This window comes from Brachyistius frenatus, unplaced genomic scaffold, assembly GCF_029030835.1.
Source record: "Brachyistius frenatus isolate BFR_SWC_R1_liver_20210118 unplaced genomic scaffold, ASM2903083v1 Contig_520, whole genome shotgun sequence".
NCBI lineage: Eukaryota > Metazoa > Chordata > Actinopteri > Embiotocidae > Brachyistius > Brachyistius frenatus.
This window is the reverse complement of record NW_027211119.1, coordinates 32501-54294: the sequence shown is the minus strand read 5'-3', so window position 1 is coordinate 54294 and position 21794 is coordinate 32501. Positions and strand designations below refer to the sequence as shown.

At 42.4% G+C, this 21794-nt stretch overlaps 1 protein-coding gene across 4 annotated transcripts in view; it reads right to left on the bottom strand.

Annotated features, from left to right (window-relative positions):
- LOC138614540 (F-box-like/WD repeat-containing protein TBL1XR1) overlaps positions 1–21794 on the bottom strand; it is a 47128-nt gene that overhangs the window by 7805 nt on the left and 17529 nt on the right. For 2 of the 4 annotated variants that reach the window (XM_069688042.1, XM_069688045.1), the window contains exons 2-4: positions 21005–21144; positions 1370–1474; positions 165–310 (exon numbers count right to left, since the gene is read on the bottom strand). In XM_069688042.1, coding sequence (XP_069544143.1) covers positions 165–310; positions 1370–1427 — 204 coding nt within the window. In that variant the 5' untranslated portion in view covers positions 1428–1474; positions 21005–21144. The remainder of the gene's footprint in view (positions 1–164; positions 311–1369; positions 1475–21004; positions 21145–21794) is intronic. The other 2 variants (XM_069688043.1, XM_069688044.1) reach the window with 2 other exon arrangements.

Sequence of the window (21794 nt, the reverse complement as noted above, 5' to 3'; positions counted from 1 at the left end):
CCCCTGATATTTATCTTTTGGAGAGAGCTTCTAAAAACCAAACGTGGAAGCGCTGTTTGTTGGGATGAACCTTCCGGACTCCGTCTGGCGTCAGCCAGCCTCAGCGGAGTGAAACCAAACTGGAAAGAACAGAATGTGTGTGATGCTGTTTGTTGGTGTCGCACCTCGTTGATGCTGACTTCAGCCTCCACATACTGCAGCCCCTTCTGGATGATGCTGATGAGGGCAGCAGGGGGAACCAGAGCTCCGTTGATGTTGGACTGGCTGATGTGACTCTCTATACCGAAGGTGAACGCTGAGTGGGAGAACCCTGGAAGGAGGACAGGACAGGAGAGACTGTTTCTACTTTACACCTTCAGAAAGCAGCCTGCTACTACAAATATTACTGCCGTCACCTTCAACACAGTCCTCCTAGCTCAACTACATGTTGTTTACTCCTTATTTTCTTGGCATCCTTCTCATTTATGTGTCTGCTGTGTCTGTGCGGTTGGGCTGTAGAGATGCTGGGAGTTTCATCAAATATATTGAACGGAGCAGATCGGAATCGGCGGGAAATCAGTGGAGAAACAGAATAAAATCCAGGTTGAATTTTCTCAATAAAACATCCAAACTCCCGATGGTTAAACACATCCCTACGTCAGCGTCTACCCCTGCTGTCTTCAGTTTGGACAAGAAATAAATTCTCCAAATTTACACAAAAAAGAAGCCGTTTAACAACGTTTAGCCTCGATAGAAAAACACATGTCCACATGAGGAAGGAAGCCAAAACGCTTCCAACACTCCAGGTGGGACATGAAGACGTGCAGAGGACGGAACAAAATGGTGACGCTGGCAGCGTGACGGACCATGTTCATGGAACATGCAGGTCAGCCCGACCCAGAGACAGCACACACGGAACCGTCTGTCTCTCTGAGCCGTCTGTCTCTCTGTCTTTATAGTGTCATTCACCCCCCAACACATCTTTTAAACAACAAACTGACCCACACTGATGTAGACACAGCTTCCTGCTGCTCAGGTGCCGGCTGGTTATACTCACTGGATGTTACACAAACATAAAAGGTTACCAAAAAAAAAACACACACAAAAAACCTGACAATAATCTGTGAAGAAATGACTGAACTGAACCCCTAAAACCTTTTATAAAGAATAATTGATTGCAATAGCCACAGTAGTGCTTAACGGTGACTTATGAAAAGTTGTTTTCATATCAAATCTTTTGAAATGTGTGGAGAATAAAACTCACAAAGAGACAGGATGCAAGACTCAGGTTGGTAGAAAAAGCAGAATATGTGATGGCAGTGTTATTCAGTGTGATCACAGTTCCTTCCTAAGAGAAACAGATGTGGCTGTGAGGGCTGCAGAGGGATACCTGACTCCTGGAGGTATCTGTAGACCAGGAAGTTGACCTCATCACTGCTAATGCTCATCTTTACTCCTGTTACACCATGAGGTCAGCACGCACACACACCCGAGCCTGAAAGAGATGGAGACAGGGTGGTCAGGGGGGAGGAGTCTCAACACGTCATCGTGACAGCGTTTACACCCGCTGGTGACATCAGCGTCTGTCTGGATAAAGAGTGTGTTACGACAGGTGGAAACACAAAGGGTGCACTGCATTCAGCATGGGCGCCGTGAAGACTTCATGTAATCTGTTCTGTCAGTTTGAACAAAATAAAACTCCACCTCCTCTCCAGCTGAGCGACAACATCCTATTTTAACAATAGATCGAGATTTGTTTTCCTTATAGAGATATTGAAAAAGACTATTTCATTCATTCTATTATTTTTCAGTACAACCTGTACAATTCTATTTTAACATTTGTATTATTTCAGTTCAGAACACATCTAGTCACTTTGCTTTTCCAGGCTTTTTACAACATTTGCTTGTCAAACGTAGAATTTACATTCTAGTTTTTCTTATCTTAGATTAGAGCATGATAACTACTTATTTATCTGTTCCCATCTTGTACACGTATGTTTTTGAATCAGATCCCATTTTCGGGCCTGATTTACTAAGATCTGAAATAAAGGTACTAAATTGCGTGTTCTTTACAAAAGTTTGCACATTTATTTTGCACTCGTCTTGCAGGTGATTTAATAAAAGTATTTGCGTCACTGATATCAGGTGCAAATCTCTATTTAAATGAGGGTTTGTGTGTTAAAGTGATTCCAGCAAAGGAAAACAGAGCAACTGCAAAAGGAAAAGGAAATCTGATCCCATTGAAATTAAGAAATATAAATATAACAAGAACAAAACGCTTTATAGGAGATTATCAGCAAGAAAGTCAATAATGTGGGAAAAACAAAAAGGAGAAAAAAAGCTTCATAATAAAACATGGTCAAATAAAAGAGGAGGACGGTGGATGAGATCCTCTAACAGACAGAGATCAGCAGGTCCAGATCTTTCTGTGATGAGCAGCTGATGTTTCATTGAGTTCCTGGAGGTCTCGTGAACCTGATGAAGCTACCTGTGAATTCTGCAGGACTCATTCAGGATGTGACACCTGAATAACAGGACTGGAGGGAGATCCAAGCAGAGATACGCTGGAACCACCCAGACGCAGCAAAATGCAAAAAGTTTTGACTTTGCTGGTATCTCGTGGCTTCTCCTTGTTGTTGGCTGTCAATCATCTTTCAGTTCATTCAATAACTCAGAAGTATCATCGCTGGACAGACGATATGTCTGAATCATTTTTACCTCTCATCTCCAAAATGTTTCCACGGGTGTAAAATCTCCTTCTCTACGTATTCTTTAGTTTCCTGTGTCTCCTTCACAATAAGAGCAGCCGTGTCTCCTTCACAATAAGAGCAGCTGTCTCTCCTGATGTTCATCTGATTAAAACCTTCAGTCTTACTAAAACACACAACAATCACTTCTGTTTCTACTTCCAGGTTTAGTAAATAGTTGCAGGTGATAAATTGTTCTATTTGCATGTTTCTCAGTATTTTACACCTTCAAGCAGAAACGTCCAATGTTACATATGATGCAGGCAAACACGCAAAATGGACAACGTGTGTTAAACTGGACATTTGGAAGACACAGTCCGCACTGCACGTCGTTGGTAGATCTGATTGGACATTTTTTTGCAGATGGTGTGAAGTTCGCACGAGATTTTACCCACGCAGACCTTCAGTAAATCAGACTCTAAGTGTATTATTATTTATCTTCATTGAAATGCTCCAAAACTGTATGTTTCATAAAAAGTACATATATTTTGTAACCTTTACTTAAACCTTTTACTATAACCTTTTAAAACCATTTAGTTGTTTTAGTCTCAAACGTTAAGAAGGAAGAACTGAGGCATGATGGGAAATGCTAATACTTTGGGCTGAGGGGGCGGGGCCAAAACCCCAGAGCTGTAGTAGTTGACGACCGGGTTTCTTTGATTCCAATTCACTGAACCTCTCCTCCATTACTGCCATGTTGGACTTCTGCCTGTGTAGTGCAGGAATTTGGACAGAGTAGTGTTGTTTAAAAAAAAAAATCGCACACCACCGTTCTGCACTGACCGGAAATGACCTCATCATGTGAACACATCACCCTCCGAAATATCTGCAGCTTTAATTATTTTACCCAGAAATCAACATGTTTTCGTGTCCTCTGTTCATAACATTTAATAAACACACTGATTCTTCTGTTCAGCAGCGGTGAAAGAGAAACCCTTTTTGACGTTCATGAACAGCTTCCACAGACGCCTCTATTGGAACAGTCTTTACGTCGGAGGCTCCGCCCCCTTCCTCTACACAGCCAAGAAGAGACATCCCGAAAACCCGAAATGAGATGATACACTTCCTGTCTGATGCTAAAAATAACTGAGAGAATACTCAGAAAAAGACCTGTTGTTGTTGTTGTTTTGTATTTAGGTTATTTACTTTATAATTGTATTTTCATGTTTTACAGTTGTATATTTTCAGACAGGAAGGAAAGACTGTCTTTTTATATAATTTGGATCACAATGTATTTTAATAAGAGTGCTTGTGACATTTTTCCATTTTGCTTTGACTTACAAATGAAAAAAAAAAGATATATATATATACAGTGACCCCTCGCTATAACGCGGTTCACCTTTCACGGTCTCGCTGCTTCACGGATTTGCATCGTGCATTGTGTTCTGCATTCTGATTGGCTAAACAGTCTCTCCGCTTCTTCTCTACCTGTTTGTCAATAACGTTGCGGTTTAATATGTACACGTACGTAAAACAGCTTGCCAAATTAAAAATAATCGATGGTGGCATGTCGGTTTATAAGAATCTTTTTGCCCAGAAGAAAAAAGAGCGACAACAACTACCGATAACTATGTTCTTCTCTTGAAAAACCACACCTGCACCGCCGGCTTTAGAAGAAAGAACCGCTGCAGAGCGGAGTCAGGATGCAGCGGCTCAGTCAGAAGAGCAGTGAAATACACGAGTCACTATTTGTCCTACTGTACTTTGTATTTGTTTTCATAATCATTTTTCATTTCCTCCCGTTCTAATCCAGTGACTCGGGTCGCAGTGGGGCGGTGCCGATCTCAGCAATTTGAAGCCTTCAGTTCGTATTGATGATTAAAATTATTATTTTACAGTACAGTAGTTATTTGTAAAAAAAAACATTTATGCAGTACTTTTATTTGTTAAACAAATGCTTGGGCCTGTAAAAAGGTTTTGTTCTTTGGTTTCAATGTATTATGGAGTATTTCATTGTATAATAATTGTAAAAAAAAATAAAGGTTACTACTTCCCGGATTTCACCTATCACGGTCTCTATTTGGAACGTAACCCCCGCGATAAACCAGGGTTCACTGTATTGTGATATTGTGACAGTTTCATAAAGGTATAGTTCAAACAATATAACTGTGTCCTCTGGATAAAGACGGGAAGACAGCGAAAAGTTTGTGTCAAGTTTTAATGATTAATTTCATGTGATTTGATCTGTCATTAACATTGGAGTGTCTTACCTCCAACAGTAAGAAGGACCACCAATTAAGACACTTTCAGTTTTTTCTTGTTTTGAAAATGAATGACCAAAAAGGCACTTTTGATATTTTGATGTGCCGAGTTGTGAATATATTGACGCCTGGTTCGACAGCAGCGCAGTAACACCGCCGGAGAAGCTGCTCTGCCGACACAGCAGGGGACCAACGACCGGGACGCCGACACAACTTTTAAAGTGCTTCATATTTCTGCTGCAGCACGACGAAGTAATCATGTGACCCTGAAACACATGCAAACACACAGTGCTGCTGTATTTGCATCCAGTGTTTGCACTTCGGTCTCTCCTGTTAGCTTATGATCGTCACCGGTCGTTGCTACCGTGACAAACGTGAAGAGCGTGACGCTGTCTCCTGGTTTTCAGAGTCCTGGACTCATCTTGATTTCCTGGATCATATTTATTCGTGTCACGTCTCAAAGACCCGTGTCAGACACGTCACCCCGCGACGCCCTTCGTTGGCTTCGTTTTGTCACGCAGGTTATTTTCCAGGACTACCGGGCCGTTCTGGTCCTTCCTGGTGTGATCGGATCACGAGGTAGCCGAGTCAAGCTGTCAGTTCACGCCTGGTGTTATTATCACGCGTCTCCGGATGCAACTCTAAGCGACCACACGTGATTGGATCTCAATTTGCCGCTCTGTATGCAAATGAGCTCGAACGCCAGATAACAAATGTACAAAGTAAATAAGCACAAGAACACAAACAGAGCCATGAGATGAAGAGTTTAAAAATCATCTATGAAACTAAAACGAGACCTTTTTGCTCACTGAAGCCTCATTAATTTAATCATTTAAAAAAATAAACACAGTGAAGTAACGAACCTGCTGTAACACCACAGTAACACGTTGGCCCATCGGCTCAGCATTGATCAGCACCGAAGCCCAATGAACAAAAAACATATATGTATTATGAGTGAGTGTGACCGAATGCCAGAGATTTTTGTTATGTGCGTGTGATAATCCATATCAGATGAGGCGGGGCTTAACTGGCACGTGGGCGGGGCTTAGACCGGAAATGGGTGGGAAGTAGCCTCGGGGAAAACAAGGGGAGGAGTGTGTTTCTACATGAATGAAGGTTGGTGTACAGATGTCACGGTGTTCCAACAATCATGCAGTCCTCACTTAGAGACCCTGTTCATGAACTGAAAGCCGTTTTACTCTCCTCGTTCGTCCTGCTTGGTGTTCCCGTCCCACCGGAGGCGCCGCAACACCTGCTGACCAGATGAACAACGTGGAGAAAACCCAGCCGGACTCCCTGCTCATTGTTCTGGGGGATTTTAACAGAGCAAACCTCAGACACCAACTTCCCAAAGACAGACAGCATGTTACATGTCCCACCAGAGACACGAACACCTGGACCACCACTACACCGGCATAAAGGACGCCTTCCGCTCTGCTGCATCTCATCCTGACTTACAGGTAGAAACTCCAGTCAGCTGAGCCTGTGGTGAAGACGGTGAGGAGACGGACCGATGAGTCAAAGCTGGAACAGTGGACTTCAGGAGGAGCCCCCAACACTGGAGATGACAGTGGACTTCAGGAGGAGTCCCCAACACTGGAGATGACAGTGGACTTCAGGAGGAGCCCCCAACACTGGAGATGACAGTGGACTTCAGGAGGAGCCCCCAACACTGGAGATGACAGTGGACTTCAGGAGGAGCCCCCAACACTGGAGATGACAGTGGACTTCAGGAGGAGCCCCCCAACACTGGAGATGGAGATGACAGTGGACTTCAGGAGGAGCCCCCAACACTGTGGAGATGATAGTGGACTTCAGGAGGAGCCCCTCAACACTGGAGATGACAGTGGACTTCAGGAGGAGCCCCCAACACTGGAGATGATAGTGGACTTCAGATGGAGATGACAGTGGACTTCAGGAGGAGCCCCCAACACTGGAGATGACAGTGGACTTCAGGAGGAGCCCCCCAACACTGGAGATGACAGTGGACTTCAGGAGGAGCCCCCAACACTGTGGAGATGATAGTGGACTTCAGGAGGAGCCCCCCCCCCAACACGGCCCCCCATCACCATCCTCAACAACACCGTGTCTGCTGTGGAAACCTTCAGATTTCTGGGATCCACAATCTCCCAGAACCTGAAGAGTCCAACATCAACTCCATCATCAAGAAAGCCCAGCAGAGCAGCAGCTCATGCTGGTCCGGTTCCTGCAGCAGCTCATGCTGGTCCGGTTCTCCTGGTCCGGTTCTACTGCTGGTCCGGTTCTACTCAGCTGCTGGTCTGGTTCTACTCATCTATAATCCAGTCTGTTCTCTGTACCTCTGTCACCGTCTGGTTCGGATCGGCCACCAAACAGAACCGACTACAACGGACAGTCAGGACTGCAGAGAACATCACCGCTCTGTTAAACACTGAACATGTTCTACATCACTGGACCTTTTTGTACAACACCGAACCGCATCAGCAGAATTTGCACTTGGTGCACCATTGTTTTAGGTGTATATATGTATATATGTATATATGTATACAGTATATGTCATTTCTATTCTGTAAATGTCTATTTATGTTTTATGTCTATTTACGCTGAGGACTATTACAGAGAACTGTTTATATAAAAGTTGATATATTTGTTGTTATTGTTGAGCTACAGTGAGAAAAAATGTCAGGATAGTCATGTAAAAAATATTTAGTATTTTGTTCAGCAAGTAATGTGTGTGTGTGTGTGTGGGGGGGGTAGATTGTTGGCCTGGTTTTATTGTTTTATTAAGTAAACTGAGGAAGAGGAAGCAAATATGACCTGATTGTGGTGTTTCTGCGACTGCAGCGTAGAGACTGGTGTTTTGAACTTGTACCTTTGAAACAATCCTCTGAGCTGCTGAGAACTTCTCTGAGACTGAAGCGAAGCGAGCTTCTTCTGTGGCTGAGACCTTCTCAGCGTTGATTGATTACTCATGAGGTGTAACCAATCAGATAACGCTGTGGGCGGGACATTGCTCAACACCAGAGTGGTGACTGCAGACTGAGAGACGCTGCATCAGCATTTTTAATTCATTTGATCTGCGATTGAAATTTAACAAAAAAAAAAATACAGATTGTAAAATTGTAAAATTTTGAATTCAGAATTGTAAAATGCGAAATATCGGCGCCGATAATCTGCTAAACCGATAATTGGTCAACTCTTTGTTAACATTTCACATTGAATGAAATAATTGAATTGAATTGTTATTAACCATTATTAGTATGTAATTGTTAATTTGCCATCTTTGATTTAGATGCTTAATTTTTCAGTTGCAGTCATGCAGTTAGTTAAAACAATCCATCCATCCATCCACCCATCCATCCATCCATCCATCCACCCACCCATCCATCCATCCACCCACCCACCCATCCGCCCCATCATCCATCCATCCATCCATCCATCCATCCATCCATCCATCCATCCATCCATCCATCCATCCATCCATCCATCATCCATCCACCATCCATAAAGTTGGGACATTGCTCAACCCCACAGAGTGCTGACTACAGACTGCTAGATCAGAGCCAAAGCAGCGCATTTTTTAATTGATTCATTTTATATAAATAAAAAAATAAAAAAAATGTTTTAACAATCGGCCAGGCCGATAAATGGTCGACCCCGATTATATAATATCCACAGGTAATTGAAGAGAAGATAAACTGGTCACTACAACAGCTAACGGGATATGATGAAAGCCTTTATGGACGTTGTGCAGTCAGAGCGTCAGTGTTTCTGCTTCCTCACAGCTTCTACTCCTTCTGATGCAGCGTGGTGAAACCACAGCAGCTGGGAATCACTGCATCGCCTTCACAGGTAGAATAAAGCTGAAGTGTTCAGGGATGTGTTTGTAACCCCTGTGACAGGAGCAGCAGCAGCAGAAGAAGAGGACTGTGTTTTCACGGAGACAACTGTCAGCCAGCAGAGTTGTTTGAGTGGCGGACAAACAGCAGGTGGACAAACTTATGAAATCACCGCTGGTCTCACTGAGCACTCAGTTCAGCTCACTTAACATCCAAAGAAAAGCAGCAACATGAGGATGTGTTGAAACAAGCCGCTGCTACATGAAACCCTTGGAAGCACTGTACTTACATTTGGGCTTTTATTAAATGATAAGCAGCCGTCGGGCCACAGACGCCCTGTAACTTTATGGTCAGTGTGGGTTTGACAGCTGCTGTTGAACGCACCACAGTAGGACCTAAATAGTGTTGCGGGTGAGGTTATAAACTCATCTTCCACACCACATCGAGAACATGCTGGTGGTGGTGGTGGTGGTGGTGGTGTGAGGGTAGGGGGGCTCTGTGTGTGTGTGTGTGTGTGTGTGTGAGTGTGTATTTGTGGTGTATGTATATTTGTGGTGTGTGTGTATATTTGTGGTGTGTGTGTGTGTGTGTGTGTTTGTGGTGTGTGTGTGTGTGTGTGTGTGTGTGTGTGTGTGTGTGTGTGTGTGTGTGTGTGTATGTTTGTGGTGTGTGTGTGTGTGTGTGTGTGTGTGTGTGTGTGTGTGTGTGTGTGTGTGTGTGTGTGTGTGTGTTTGTGTTGTGGTGTGTGTGTGTGTGTGTGTGTGTGTGTGTGTGTGTGTGTGTGTGTGTGTGTGTGTGTGTGTGTGTGTGTGTGTGTGTGTGTGTGTGTGTGTGTGTGTGTGTGTGTGTGTGTGTGTGTGTGTGTGTGAGTGTGTGTGTAGCGGGGCGGAGCCGCCGGATGTGAAACACAGAGAGGACAGAGGAGGAACGGCGTGAATCTTAAGTAAATTCCCTCAGCAGTTATACCTGTTGTCCTACGGTCACGCTGCGTAGCGGTATTACATCATTACGTCAACAGGTCTGAAAATTGCCTTTATCACAATATAAATATTTTACATCTAAAAAAATGTATTATCGTGAACGATATGATATGGCGCATCCCGAGTCAGAACAGAACCATGAAATCCATTGATTCAATAACAAACGTGGCTAAAAGTCTTTAGTCAGTATTGATCTGTGTTTGACCACATTCACGACAAGTAATGGAAGAAATTCTGATTGGAGAACAATGTCTCAACTCTTACACCAATCAACAGAAGCTGTGCACTCATATGCTAATTTTACAGCTGATTGAAACCAAATGTCATCAACGGTGATGTCATCGTTGGTTTGTGAACGTTATGAATCCTCCAGTTCAGATTCTGTCCGTCACCATCTTTACTAGTTCGGAGCGGTTCGGAGCAGGAAGTGACCATATTTGGACGAGCTGGGGGAGGAGCCAGAGGTGGATCTGACTGTTCTGATTGGAAACCTGACGATACTACGTCCCGCCCACCGATAGCTGTAACCTGACTGCACCACAGGCCTGTCAATCAAACAGACACGCCCCCAAAACCAGGTCTTCTTGAATCTTCTTTTCTAATGAATGAGGGATTATTTTCAGATGGACCTCCAGAAAACTAAGAAGAAGGAGTGACTTTAGCTAACAACACCGAGATAACTGATGGACACATTTTATTCACTTTGGATTTGATGAGAGAAGTTGAATGGGAGTCTATGGAGCCGGAGGCTTTTTGGAGCCGACCTCTAGTGGCACTCGCTGGTATTGCAGCTGAAGACACTTCTGCATCAGAACCATTTTACAGACCTGAAGCTACGAACTCTTTTATATAAATAAATCCTCCAAATTTATGGACTCAACACTACTCTGACATGCCACTCTGAGGTCTTCAGGAACAGCAGAACGGTCCAATCAGGCAACAACATAAAATCTGTGGAGTGACCCAGAACCCACAATCTTACAGTTCAACATGTCGACTGTCTGCCTCAGACACTCAATTTATACACGTTTTGGTGATGATGACTGCATTTTTCAAAGTTGTAATGGCTGAAGTTTGTTGTGAATACAGTGAGTATGTCCAGGGTTGGATATGGTCTGAAAGGTGAAGGGGTGAGGAGGAGCAGCCTTCACCTCTCTCTTTGAAAAAAAAACACATCTCTACATTTTAAAACCGGGGCTGCAGCAAACAGGCATTTTACTACACTACATCACGTACAACTCTAACACAAGCATCTTCAAATGAGGCGAGATTGTTTCAAGCTGACATCATCCGTCATCGGATTATAATATCACATCTCATTATAGAGACAGTTACAGATAAAAAATTAAAAAATCTTCTGCTGTTGTTTGTTTGACATGAAAACCAGCACACTGCTCAGTCAGTGATCGTTCAAACCTTTGTGACAAGCAGCTGCCTCGAGAGGGATCACCGCTGCAGTTCCCTCCTCCACCAGCCCACTGCAGTGGCGCTGTGGAGCCACCGGCTGTGGCCAGGAGCTTGTGTTGACAGTGTGGGAAGAACAGAGAGGGGGTGGGGTGAAGGAGAAGGGAATCTCTGTCTCCCCATGTCTTGCATTTCTCCCCACCCTCCCCACCTCATTTACTCTGAGTGCTGCCAGTGGCAAACTGGTCTGTACAGTAAATCTTAATTCAAGTCACAGCTCACAGAGGAAGGAGAGAAGAGGGAGGAGGGGGGCAATCAAAAGGCAATCAGAGAGAAATTAGGACATGAGCATTACACCCATGTAGCATGTGACCTGTTTCCTAACCATGATGTGTTACTGAGAGCAGGTCTGGAGCACAGACTGGATATAAAAGTGGATGTAGGTCTGAAAAATGAGGCCGATGAAGAAGCTGCAATACCAGCGAGTGCCACTAGAGGTCGGCTCCAAAAAGCCTCCAGCTCCATAGACTCCCATTCAACTTCTCTCATCAAATCCAAAGTGAATAAAATGTGTCCATCAGTTATCTCGGTGTTGTTAGCTAAAGTCACTCCTTCTTCTTAGTTTTCTGGAGGTCCATCTGAAAATAATCCCTCATTCATTAGAAAAGAAGATTCAAGAAGACCTGGTTTTGGGGGCGTGTCTGTTTGATTGACAGGCCTGTGGTGCAGTCAGGTTACAGCTATCGGTGGGCGGGACGTAGTATCGTCAGGTTTCCAATCAGAACAGTCAGATCCACCTCTGGCTCCTCCCCCAGCTCGTCCAAATATGGTCACTTCCTGCTCCGAACCGCTCCGAACTAGTAAAGATGGTGACGGACAGAATCTGAACTGGAGGATTCACAAACCAACGGGTGACCTCACTAATGGATGATGACATCACTGATGGATGATGACGTCACTGATAGTTGCTGCTTGGACTGGAGTCACAGTGGTGAAAGGAGGGGGAAGGAGGAGAAGTTTATCTTTCACAACATGGAATCAATATCACCAAGTAAAGGGATCTGCCTCGTTATGAGCTGGTACATAATTCATTATTTAAAGCAGAAGATGATGAAACACAACTAAATGTTTGAGCTCTTAATAAGGTTGATGTGAGCCTGTTCAGTATAAAGTGGGTAGAGAAAATAGATTTTGTGTGAAATGTTAACAAAGAGTTGACCGATTATCGGTTTAGAAGATTATCGGTGCCGATATTTAGCATTTTTATGATGATCAGTATTTTTTTTCAATCGCAGATAAAATGAATTAAAAATGCTGATGCAGCGTCTCTCAGTCTGCAGTCACCACTCTGGTGTTGAGCAATGTCCCTCCCACAGCGTTATCTGATTGGTTACACCTCATGAGTAATCAATCAACGCTGAGAAGGTCTCAGCCACAGAAGAAGCTCGCTTCGCTTCAGTCTCAGAGAAGTTCTCAGCAGCTCAGAGGATTGTTTCAAAGGTACAAGTTCAAAACACCAGTCTCTACGCTGCAGTCGCAGAAACACCACAATCAGGTCATATTTGCTTCCTCTTTTTAACGACACACATTGTGTTTGATAAAAGTTGGTCTCACACTGTAACCAACAAGATATTATGGTATTTATTCCCGGTGCTCCCGCTTCATTTCAAATCAGTCTGAGAGCACTTTTCTGTCACTGAAAGTGGCGCTGATTTCTGAGTGTCATGAAGGTCGGTGTGTCGCTGAGACACAGCAGAGCAGAACATCAGCATCTCCTCCACTTTATAACAACGACGCTCGGTACGTACAAAAAGAGCAACAAAAGCCCAAAGTGAAGCTATTGATGAACAAACTCAAAGCACATTTTAAAATCATGTCTCAGATGTTCTGCTGGTGCTTCAATAAAGGATTTCTTTGTTTTTACAACAAATACCCCACAAAGCAGTATACCTTCATGATAAGATCACATGGTGGCAGCGTTCGTTCATCGAAACTCATTTGAATTAAGTTTTGTGTTGGAATGTGTTATTCCAAATTTTGACACAAAGATTTTTCAATTTTACTGCAAATGTACATCAGTTCCAAATATCAGTTTATCGGTTTCCTTTATTACCAATAATCGGTATCAGACCTGAAAAAGTCACATCGGTCGACCCCAAGTTAACGATGCGAAAGTCGAGTTGTCACAACACGGCCCCAGAACCACCTTAATGAACAACGAAAGAGGCACTGCTCGTCCAAATATGGTCACTTCCTGCTCCGAATCGCTCCGAACTAACAAGATGGTGACGGACAGAATCTGAACTGGAGGCTTCGTAACGTTCACAAACCAACGATGACATCACTGTTGTATGATGACATCACTGTGGGCTGCCGCTTGGCTTAAATGGACTCTTGTCGCCACCTGCTTTTTTAATTAAGTTAATTTCTCACGATGTTCGTTAGAAAATCTTCATCTAAACGACAGCGTAACAAATGCTGCCCAAGGTCACATGGTATTTCTTTGTTCTGGGGAACGTTGCTGTTTTTGTTTCGAGGCATGTGTTTGAAATTAAAAATGTGTGTTTGATCGTTGTTTGCAAACTGTTTGTTAAACACGTTTAAGGGATTCAACAGAAGCAGTTAGTGGATTTAGTTTGGTTCAGTCTGATTATTATAGTTGGTCTGCGCTTGATTCAGTACCGACAGTCCACAGCTGCATGGCATGACTTGTATTTCATAACTAAAGTTGGCGGGGAATGAACAAAATCAAATATCAAAAATAGTTTTCTTCCTACTCACCAGACCTCAATATCCATACTGAGACAATATTGTAGAGCCTTCACTAAATATTTACACATTTTTAATATGTAATTGTCAATAATGTGGGCGTGAATAATAAAGGAAAATAATTCAAATATTTTAACAATCTGTTAGGTGAAAAGAATGACTTCACTTTGCTGCCAGACATCCTTTAAAAGCAGTACAAGACAACATTTATACTTTATATAAATTTAACAAAAAACAACAACAGCAGTGTCATTTAACAAGATTGATATATTTACCAATATATTGCCCTGTCCTGGTTATAACCTGTACTTTTGATATGTATCCGCATACAGCAGGTGTTTTATTATTATCTTAACCTGTGTGCACACAAACTCTAAAGAATTTAATGTTTAAGTCACATTTTATTTGTGAATGTTGCTGCACTACATTTCAAGTCAAAATAGCTGCTGGCGATCACGTTCACAAGAGCAGCAGAACAACTGGTTGTAAGGGTGAACAGATTAAATACTAAATATTAGATTTATCTTTTCATTTATTGTTTGGAAGAAACTAAAAACAACCTCGTGGGTTGACACAGCAGATTACAAAACCGAAGGACGGATTCCAGTCAGAAGAGAAAGCTCGTAGCAGCAGACCTGAGACTGAGTCCGGACATAAATCCATCATTTTCAGACCCTCGAGGAGCCGTAGTCTGGATGTCCAATGTTAGCACTGAGTATTAGCTCATCATAAATACATTACTTAGCTTATATATGTTGTCCAACGAGCCACAAGTAATTATAGGAAACACAGAAACTCCAAAGATATAATTGTGGTAAAACTCTTTGAGATCCATATCGCAGCGCTGGACTGAGTTTCTACGATATACAACTCACGGAAACACTTTACTCATACTGGTGAGTGAGTTGATGCCGGTTCACGGGGGAGTCCCAATGTTTCCTAACCTCTATTAAAAAAAAAAGACATCCGTGTTAGTTAGTCATAATATTTGAACTATGCACCACTACATTAGTGCTACTGGTGCATTCAAGGACTGCGTGGCACATCTCTTATTAACGTTGGGGCAGTATTAGTAGGACCAGAGGCAGAACTGTGAGATGGACATAAAACTTTACCGGAACAGTCTGAGCACTTTACTGTGTTAAAATGTCAGCTGTAACTGCGTGTCTGTCTCTCTCTACATGGTGTGATAATAATATCCAACATTTAGGTTTGGATTCCTGCATCAGTGCGTAAAGGAGCTCAGAGCTGTGATGGCTGCTGCTCTTCATTCTGCAGCAGTGCAGTGGAAATGGGGCTCATTCCTATTTAAAGCCTGTGGGAGTTTGAGACCTGACGGTTTGTGGTCTATTTTCAGAGAGCAGCAGCAGAAATCCAGGCAACGGGGGGAGGGGATGATGGAGAGCAAAAACCACGATTTTATATTGTTGGCTCTCACTTAAAACATACGTGTTCTGCTGACCATAATTTCAGTTGTACATGAAAAACAGATTTCCCGAAGAATACACTGCGACCAGAGGCCAGAGGTTTACTGTCAGCCAACAGCATCAGAGGACAGGCTGGAGAACAGTGTACAGAACTGTACCACAAAAATATACAAACCTAGATACTCATTTTAAAAGAACCATATTGTTATTGTGGGGCTTTACTAGCAGATTTTAAAAAACCTAAACAATATTTATCTTCAGGCTGTCTGAAACAAACCAGTCCACCCGTCATGGGGCTCACTCTGTTCTGACTGGCAGCAAATTACAGTATTCACATTATTATATTTTGTCTTGGTCGTCACAAAAAAATTATAATTTTCAAATATATCTGTTGCCTGTTTGAGTCCAAACCAGAGACTATATACCGGCTCTGAAAAATGAGGCCGACGCAGAAGTCCCTGAAACTGCAATACCACCGAGTGCCACTAGAGGTCGGCTCCAAAAAGGGCCAGTTTCCATAGATTTCCATTCTTCCGTTCCACTTCTCTCATCAAATTCTTAGTCAATAAAATTGTTCCACACGTTTTCTGTATGTCATTCGCTAAATTCCCTCTTCCAGATTAGTTTTCTGGCCGTCAATCTGAAAATAATTGTTATATAATAATATAGTAATAATAATATTGCTAAATAGAAGTTGGCAAACAGCTTTCAGGCACATTATCGCCACCTTCTGGGCATAGCAACAACTACTCCTAGACGGCAGTAAATAAAAAAGGTGAAAATATATTTTTGGAGACACGACAAAAGTCACATGCACTATTTATTTTTTAGGATCTAATGAAGATATTAAAATCATGACCCATCCTTTCATGTGAACCATTTCAAAGCAACAGATCAGAGTTTAATTCTGAGCGACTGCACTGTAAATATCAGGATGTGACTGTGCAGTTGTGTTGCAGTGAATCCCAACCTGTGCCCCCCCCTCAGGGTTACGGGTCTGTTGGAGTGACAGATTGCATTGGCAGGCCCAGCTCTGCCTCACATGGCCAGAGTGAGGTCAGCGAGGCTAGCTGTCTGTCGCTGACAGATGGTAGCATGTAGGTGCTGTAGCCTCGCCTGACGGGCGGTTAAACCTGCTCCGGGCCGCTCGTGTCCATCTGAATGCAGCGGGTCAGTGAGGTTCCACTGAATCAGCGGTGGTTATCTCACGGGGGAGCTGGCTCAGACTACAGGACCTCCCCGAAGTCAAAGTCACAATCACTTTAAGAATCTCTTTAGAAGGTCGAGGCTGATGCACAAAATCTGGAACAATTCACAAGGTTACAGCCCAGAGGTGTGATTCTGGTGTTGGGACTGGACATCACACTGACTGGGCTGCAGCACTCCAAGTACAATATACACAACCAGAAAGTACAAGTGCAGCTAGATGTCTATGATGTCATCAATGTTTAAAATATACCACAAGTAGTTCTGACCCAGAGATCTGATCGGTCACAACTGTACATTTGCGACGTGCTCAAAATCATTATGGCAATATATAATAGGAATTGAATTTGATATAATATGCAGTATAATGTAGTTTCTACTTGTTCTAGTTCTATTAAATGACCCATTTGGTGAAGTCGGGTCTCTTTTGGTCCTTTTTGGTCGCTCCGAGCACCCGTACCGTAACACCACGGATAGTCACGCACTTACAATCCTAGAGGAGGCTAGCTGGACCGGTTTGGTTTGAACACGTGACATGGAGATAAAATGTTAAAACACATGAGAACATGGATATCTTTGTTCATCAGATATCTTTGTTCATCAGACATCTTTGTTCACCAGATATCTTTGTTCACCAGATATCTTTGTTCACCAGATATCTTTGTTCATCAGATATCTTCATTCATCAGATATCTTTGTTCATCAGATATCTTTATTCATCAGATATCTTTATTCCTCAGATATCTTTGTTCATCAGATATCTTTATTCATCAGATATCTTTATTCCTCAGATATCTTTGTTCACCAGATATCTTTGTTCATCAGATATCTTCATTCATCAGATATCTTTGTTCCTCAGATATCTTTATTCATCAGATATCTTCATTCATCAGATATCTTTGTTCATCAGATATCTTCATTCATCAGATATCTTTGTTCCTCAGATATCTTTGTTCATCAGATATCTTCATTCATCAGATATCTTTGTTCCTCAGATATCTTTATTCATCAGATATCTTTATTCATCAGATATCTTTGTTCATCAGATATCTTTATTCATCAGATATCTTTGTTCACCAGATATCTTTATTCATCAGATATCTTTGTTCATCAGATATCTTCATTCATCAGATATCCTTGTTCCTCAGATATCTTTGTTCCAATCAGACTGAGCTAGCTGATCAGTTTAGTGTTTCTATGTTCTGTATTTATTCAGTTGGAGACTAGAAATCCTCTCTGTTAGATTAGATTAGATTATATTTGACTTTATTAATCCCACAGTGGGGAAATGCACTCGTCACAGCAACAGAAGACCAAAAAAAGTGCACACACTATGAAAATTTTTACAAATACTTATGAGATATAGGAAATAAGGTAGATAAAAAAATATTATTTTAGAAAAAAATAAAATAAAATAAGAGCAATGAATAAGAAATACACACACACACAGACTGGCTAGGTGGTTGCTAAGGGTCGGACTACTTCCTGGAGTAGTAAACATTACAAACGTTACATAATCATATCCCATGTGTTGCCATGGAAACAGAGATGGCACTAACAAAAAGTTGTATACTTTTAGAGCGAATTGCCCCACAATGACTACATTTTGATTACATGTTATATATCACTGAAGTGCCAATAATGACATTAAAGCACACCCTCTCATGTAATATTGCCTAATTAACAGGACAACATTTCATCACAATAAATTTAATTTCTTCTGTACGGTTTCTGCTGACTTCCCACTTGACTTCCCAGATTACAGCCTTTGTTTTCCGTTGATTTAAAGGGGTTTACCGTAGTAAGATGTTAACCTACATTCCTTCAGCTAAGAACCAGGCGAGCGTCTATTTGTAGCACCAGACTGAGAGCTGGAGGCGGGGCTACGGACAAACAGGACGAGCCCATCTATTGACAGCGGGGAGCATCGGGCTGGAGTCTTCGGTCAGAACAAGATGGGGTGAACTCCATCACCTGTGTAAAACCCAAATCCGTCGGTACAGAAAAACAAACATGGCTAACTTTAATCGCAGCTGATAAACTTCCGTCTTTGTGCAGATAACGTACGAGTCATGTAGAAACTCTGATCTGGACAGTCAAGGTGTGAATGAAAGATGTAATGAGTTGATAAAGCATGCTGGGAGGTTTGAACACGCAGAGCAACACGGCGCCTGATGAACAATCATCACTTCACTTTTTAATTTTGGGCCTCATTCTTAAAGCTTTTGTCATCATTCAATTTACTGCAAAGAACTTCTTCCTGCTCATCGAAGTGATGAATTATGTTTTTATGCAGGTCATTAAAATTGACCCATTGTCTGTCTATCTTAGAAAAATAGTGATGCTTTCATATGATATTTAGTAGACTATAAAAACAAATAAAAAACCAGACTCTGTAGCTCCTTCTTATTTCCCTTGAGCTGTGTTTAATGTCTGTTTGACGGTCTCGACATCAGACATCATTTCATTACAGCAGAAGGAACCAAACCTCTGAGAAGCTGCATTGATCACAACACACGCATTTAAAAGAACCTGGTCTCAACTGTCTACACATCGTGGAGCAGTGTACTCTCAGGCCGATCAAACAAAGGTGGAAAGTGGAGCACAGCAGGTGAAAGGACGTCCTCTGTTTTGGACTCTGCACAGATCAGCACTGTGAAGACCAACACGTCAATGTTGGACTGATGCATCCACTAAAGGAGGGACAGGATGAATGAATATGAATATTCATCAGCAGACGGAGCTGGAGTTTAATCTGTGTATATCTATAGTTAATAAAGTCAACAAGGGAATTGTATTTTCAACAGTTGTTCTCGATGACTCCTCTAGACTGTAAATGATTTCAGTCACATGTCGTTGTTTTTTTAAAAAGCCTTTTTAAGAAATGAGGGATTTCTGTCCAATAACTTTTAATTGGAAATAATACAGGAAGCGTTGACGTTTGTATTAACGCACAACGCGATAACTTTGACGAGGTGAACGGTAGTTAATCATAAGAAGGCTTCAGGTCTCGGTGGAGTGTCGTTCCCGGTGCCCTGCGGCAGCGCTGCACCTCGCCGTGTCAAAGCGGTACGTACACCGGAAAGTACCGAGAAACCACACGAGCACAACGCCGCAGAAATGTTGGAGCGCTGCAGAAAACAAACTTTAGGTGACAGCAGCTTATTCAACTAGAATTACAAACGCTTCACAAAAGCTACAAAACACTCGACAGCACACTTCCTCTGGGGACGACCAGCTGTCCAGAGGGGAGAGGGACATCGGACCTCCGTCCAGCTCCGGTTTGTTTAATTTTATTTTTACCAAACTATTTGTGACACTTTTCAAGAATACAACTGAACACATTGCCGGAGAGGCCGTCTGAAAATGTGCACATTTAAACCCTAACTTCTCTAGGACAGACGGCTTTAACTCCGCCTTCAGAACCAACCAACAGGAACAGGTCGGATTTCTAACTGAAACTGTGACGCAGCCGTAGAGATGAAGATGGAAAATTCAGCGAGCACTGAGGATTTTTGTTGAGCTGGTCTCGAGGCAAACTGAATCAAAAACTGAATCACTTCCGAACAAAGACTTCTTTCTTTTGTTGTTGCCTTGTTTGAGTAACACACATCCAGCAGGTCTATGTGTTGAATGAACATGAATTAAACAGCATCTAAAGCTCTTATTTTGACAGCTGATGTCGTCCTTGTTTCTATATTCCAGTCACTGACGCTCTGTTCTGGAAACATACGCAGCTTTTAGGACCTTTTAGGAGCTTATTGTTTGTCAGGTAGGGCTTAAAAAAAATGAAAAAAATTCTCCACTTTCAATTCTTTCTATTTCAAATTTTACGGCAAAAAAAAAAAAAAGCACTTAAAACTGCAAATTACATCGAAATGTTTGAGAAAATCCACCGTAAAATTCAAACATTTTTTGATGCAGCAATCACAAAAAAACTTCAATTCAAAAGAGTCATTCTCAACTCTCCAACACACTCCTCTGACGTCACTCTTTGTTTACGTGTTTCATATTCTATAACAACACAGAAGGATTCCCGGCGCTGCATTAAAAAGGACCTGGACTCCTGGTCTCTGAGTGCTTATAGGCTATTTATGTAAACAACAACAACACACGGTTGTGACTAAGAGCTGCAGTCGAACCATCAGGACTGAAACACCGGCGGAGCTCAGCGCTCCACGGTGAGGAGAACCACTCGTAGCTTCTACAGCTTTCCTCCATCTTCACATGAGCTGCATTAGATTTGTAGATCTGATGATGACCTTGTGACTGACTTGCTGTGCATTCAAGTTGGAGTCCCGCAACGAGCTGCATTCGTCTGACAGGACGACACGATCGGACTTAAAAAAAACACTTTGCACCGACTGACTCGTCAAGCAACAAAAAGACCCGCAGCTGTAAGGAAGTAATGAGTATTTCAGGATTATTTAAAAGCCATTACTGGGAAAGGGTAAACAACACGAAAAAAGCCACCTGGTCTTCGGGGTCGTTTGGTGTCGACGCTCTGAAAGTTTCGCCCGAAACGCCGTGAACAGGATGTGGAGCGCTTACCGCCGTCTGAGTCCGTCTGCACCACCGAGAACGTTCAGGACCTTCAACCATGGACTCTCGACCTGCAACAACACGGACGTCCACACTCAGTCACAGCAGTCCATTAGATCACACTAACACAGGACACTTATGTCCTCCAAACAGCAGACAACACAAGGTTCAAGACATGTGAAGACATAATTAACCACTCCTGATGGACACCTTTCAAATGGAAATGATTCATCGTTTCACAACTTTGTGTAAGTGTGAAAGTTGTATATTTAAACATGTTTAGACGAGGAGTTCGATTCAGACTAATTTGTTTTCAAATTTGAAATATTTACCTTCATGGATTTGTATTTAGCAAATAAAGCAGGAAAAAGATTCTGAGGTGTCTTGTTCTTTTTTCCTTTAAAGGATCCTTTCAGCGATGTTTTGACGAGCAGATGTTTCCTCTGATTCTCGTCACCTCTTTGCACCTGATGCTCCTGCATGTGCTCAACAGGAGCCAACAAGGTGATTAACAAGGGAAACGACCAGATATGTTCTAATTAGAGCTTCTTAATTTGATCCTTTGCTGCTCTTCTGTCTCTGAAGCAACATGAACACTGTAAACATGTTACATAATAATCCCTTCTTAATTTACCAGTGTAACAGCAGATAATTTGACCGTCTGCAGCCACGTTGGTCGACATCCTGAAATGTAAACTAAACGGCCGAGTTAAGGCGGAGG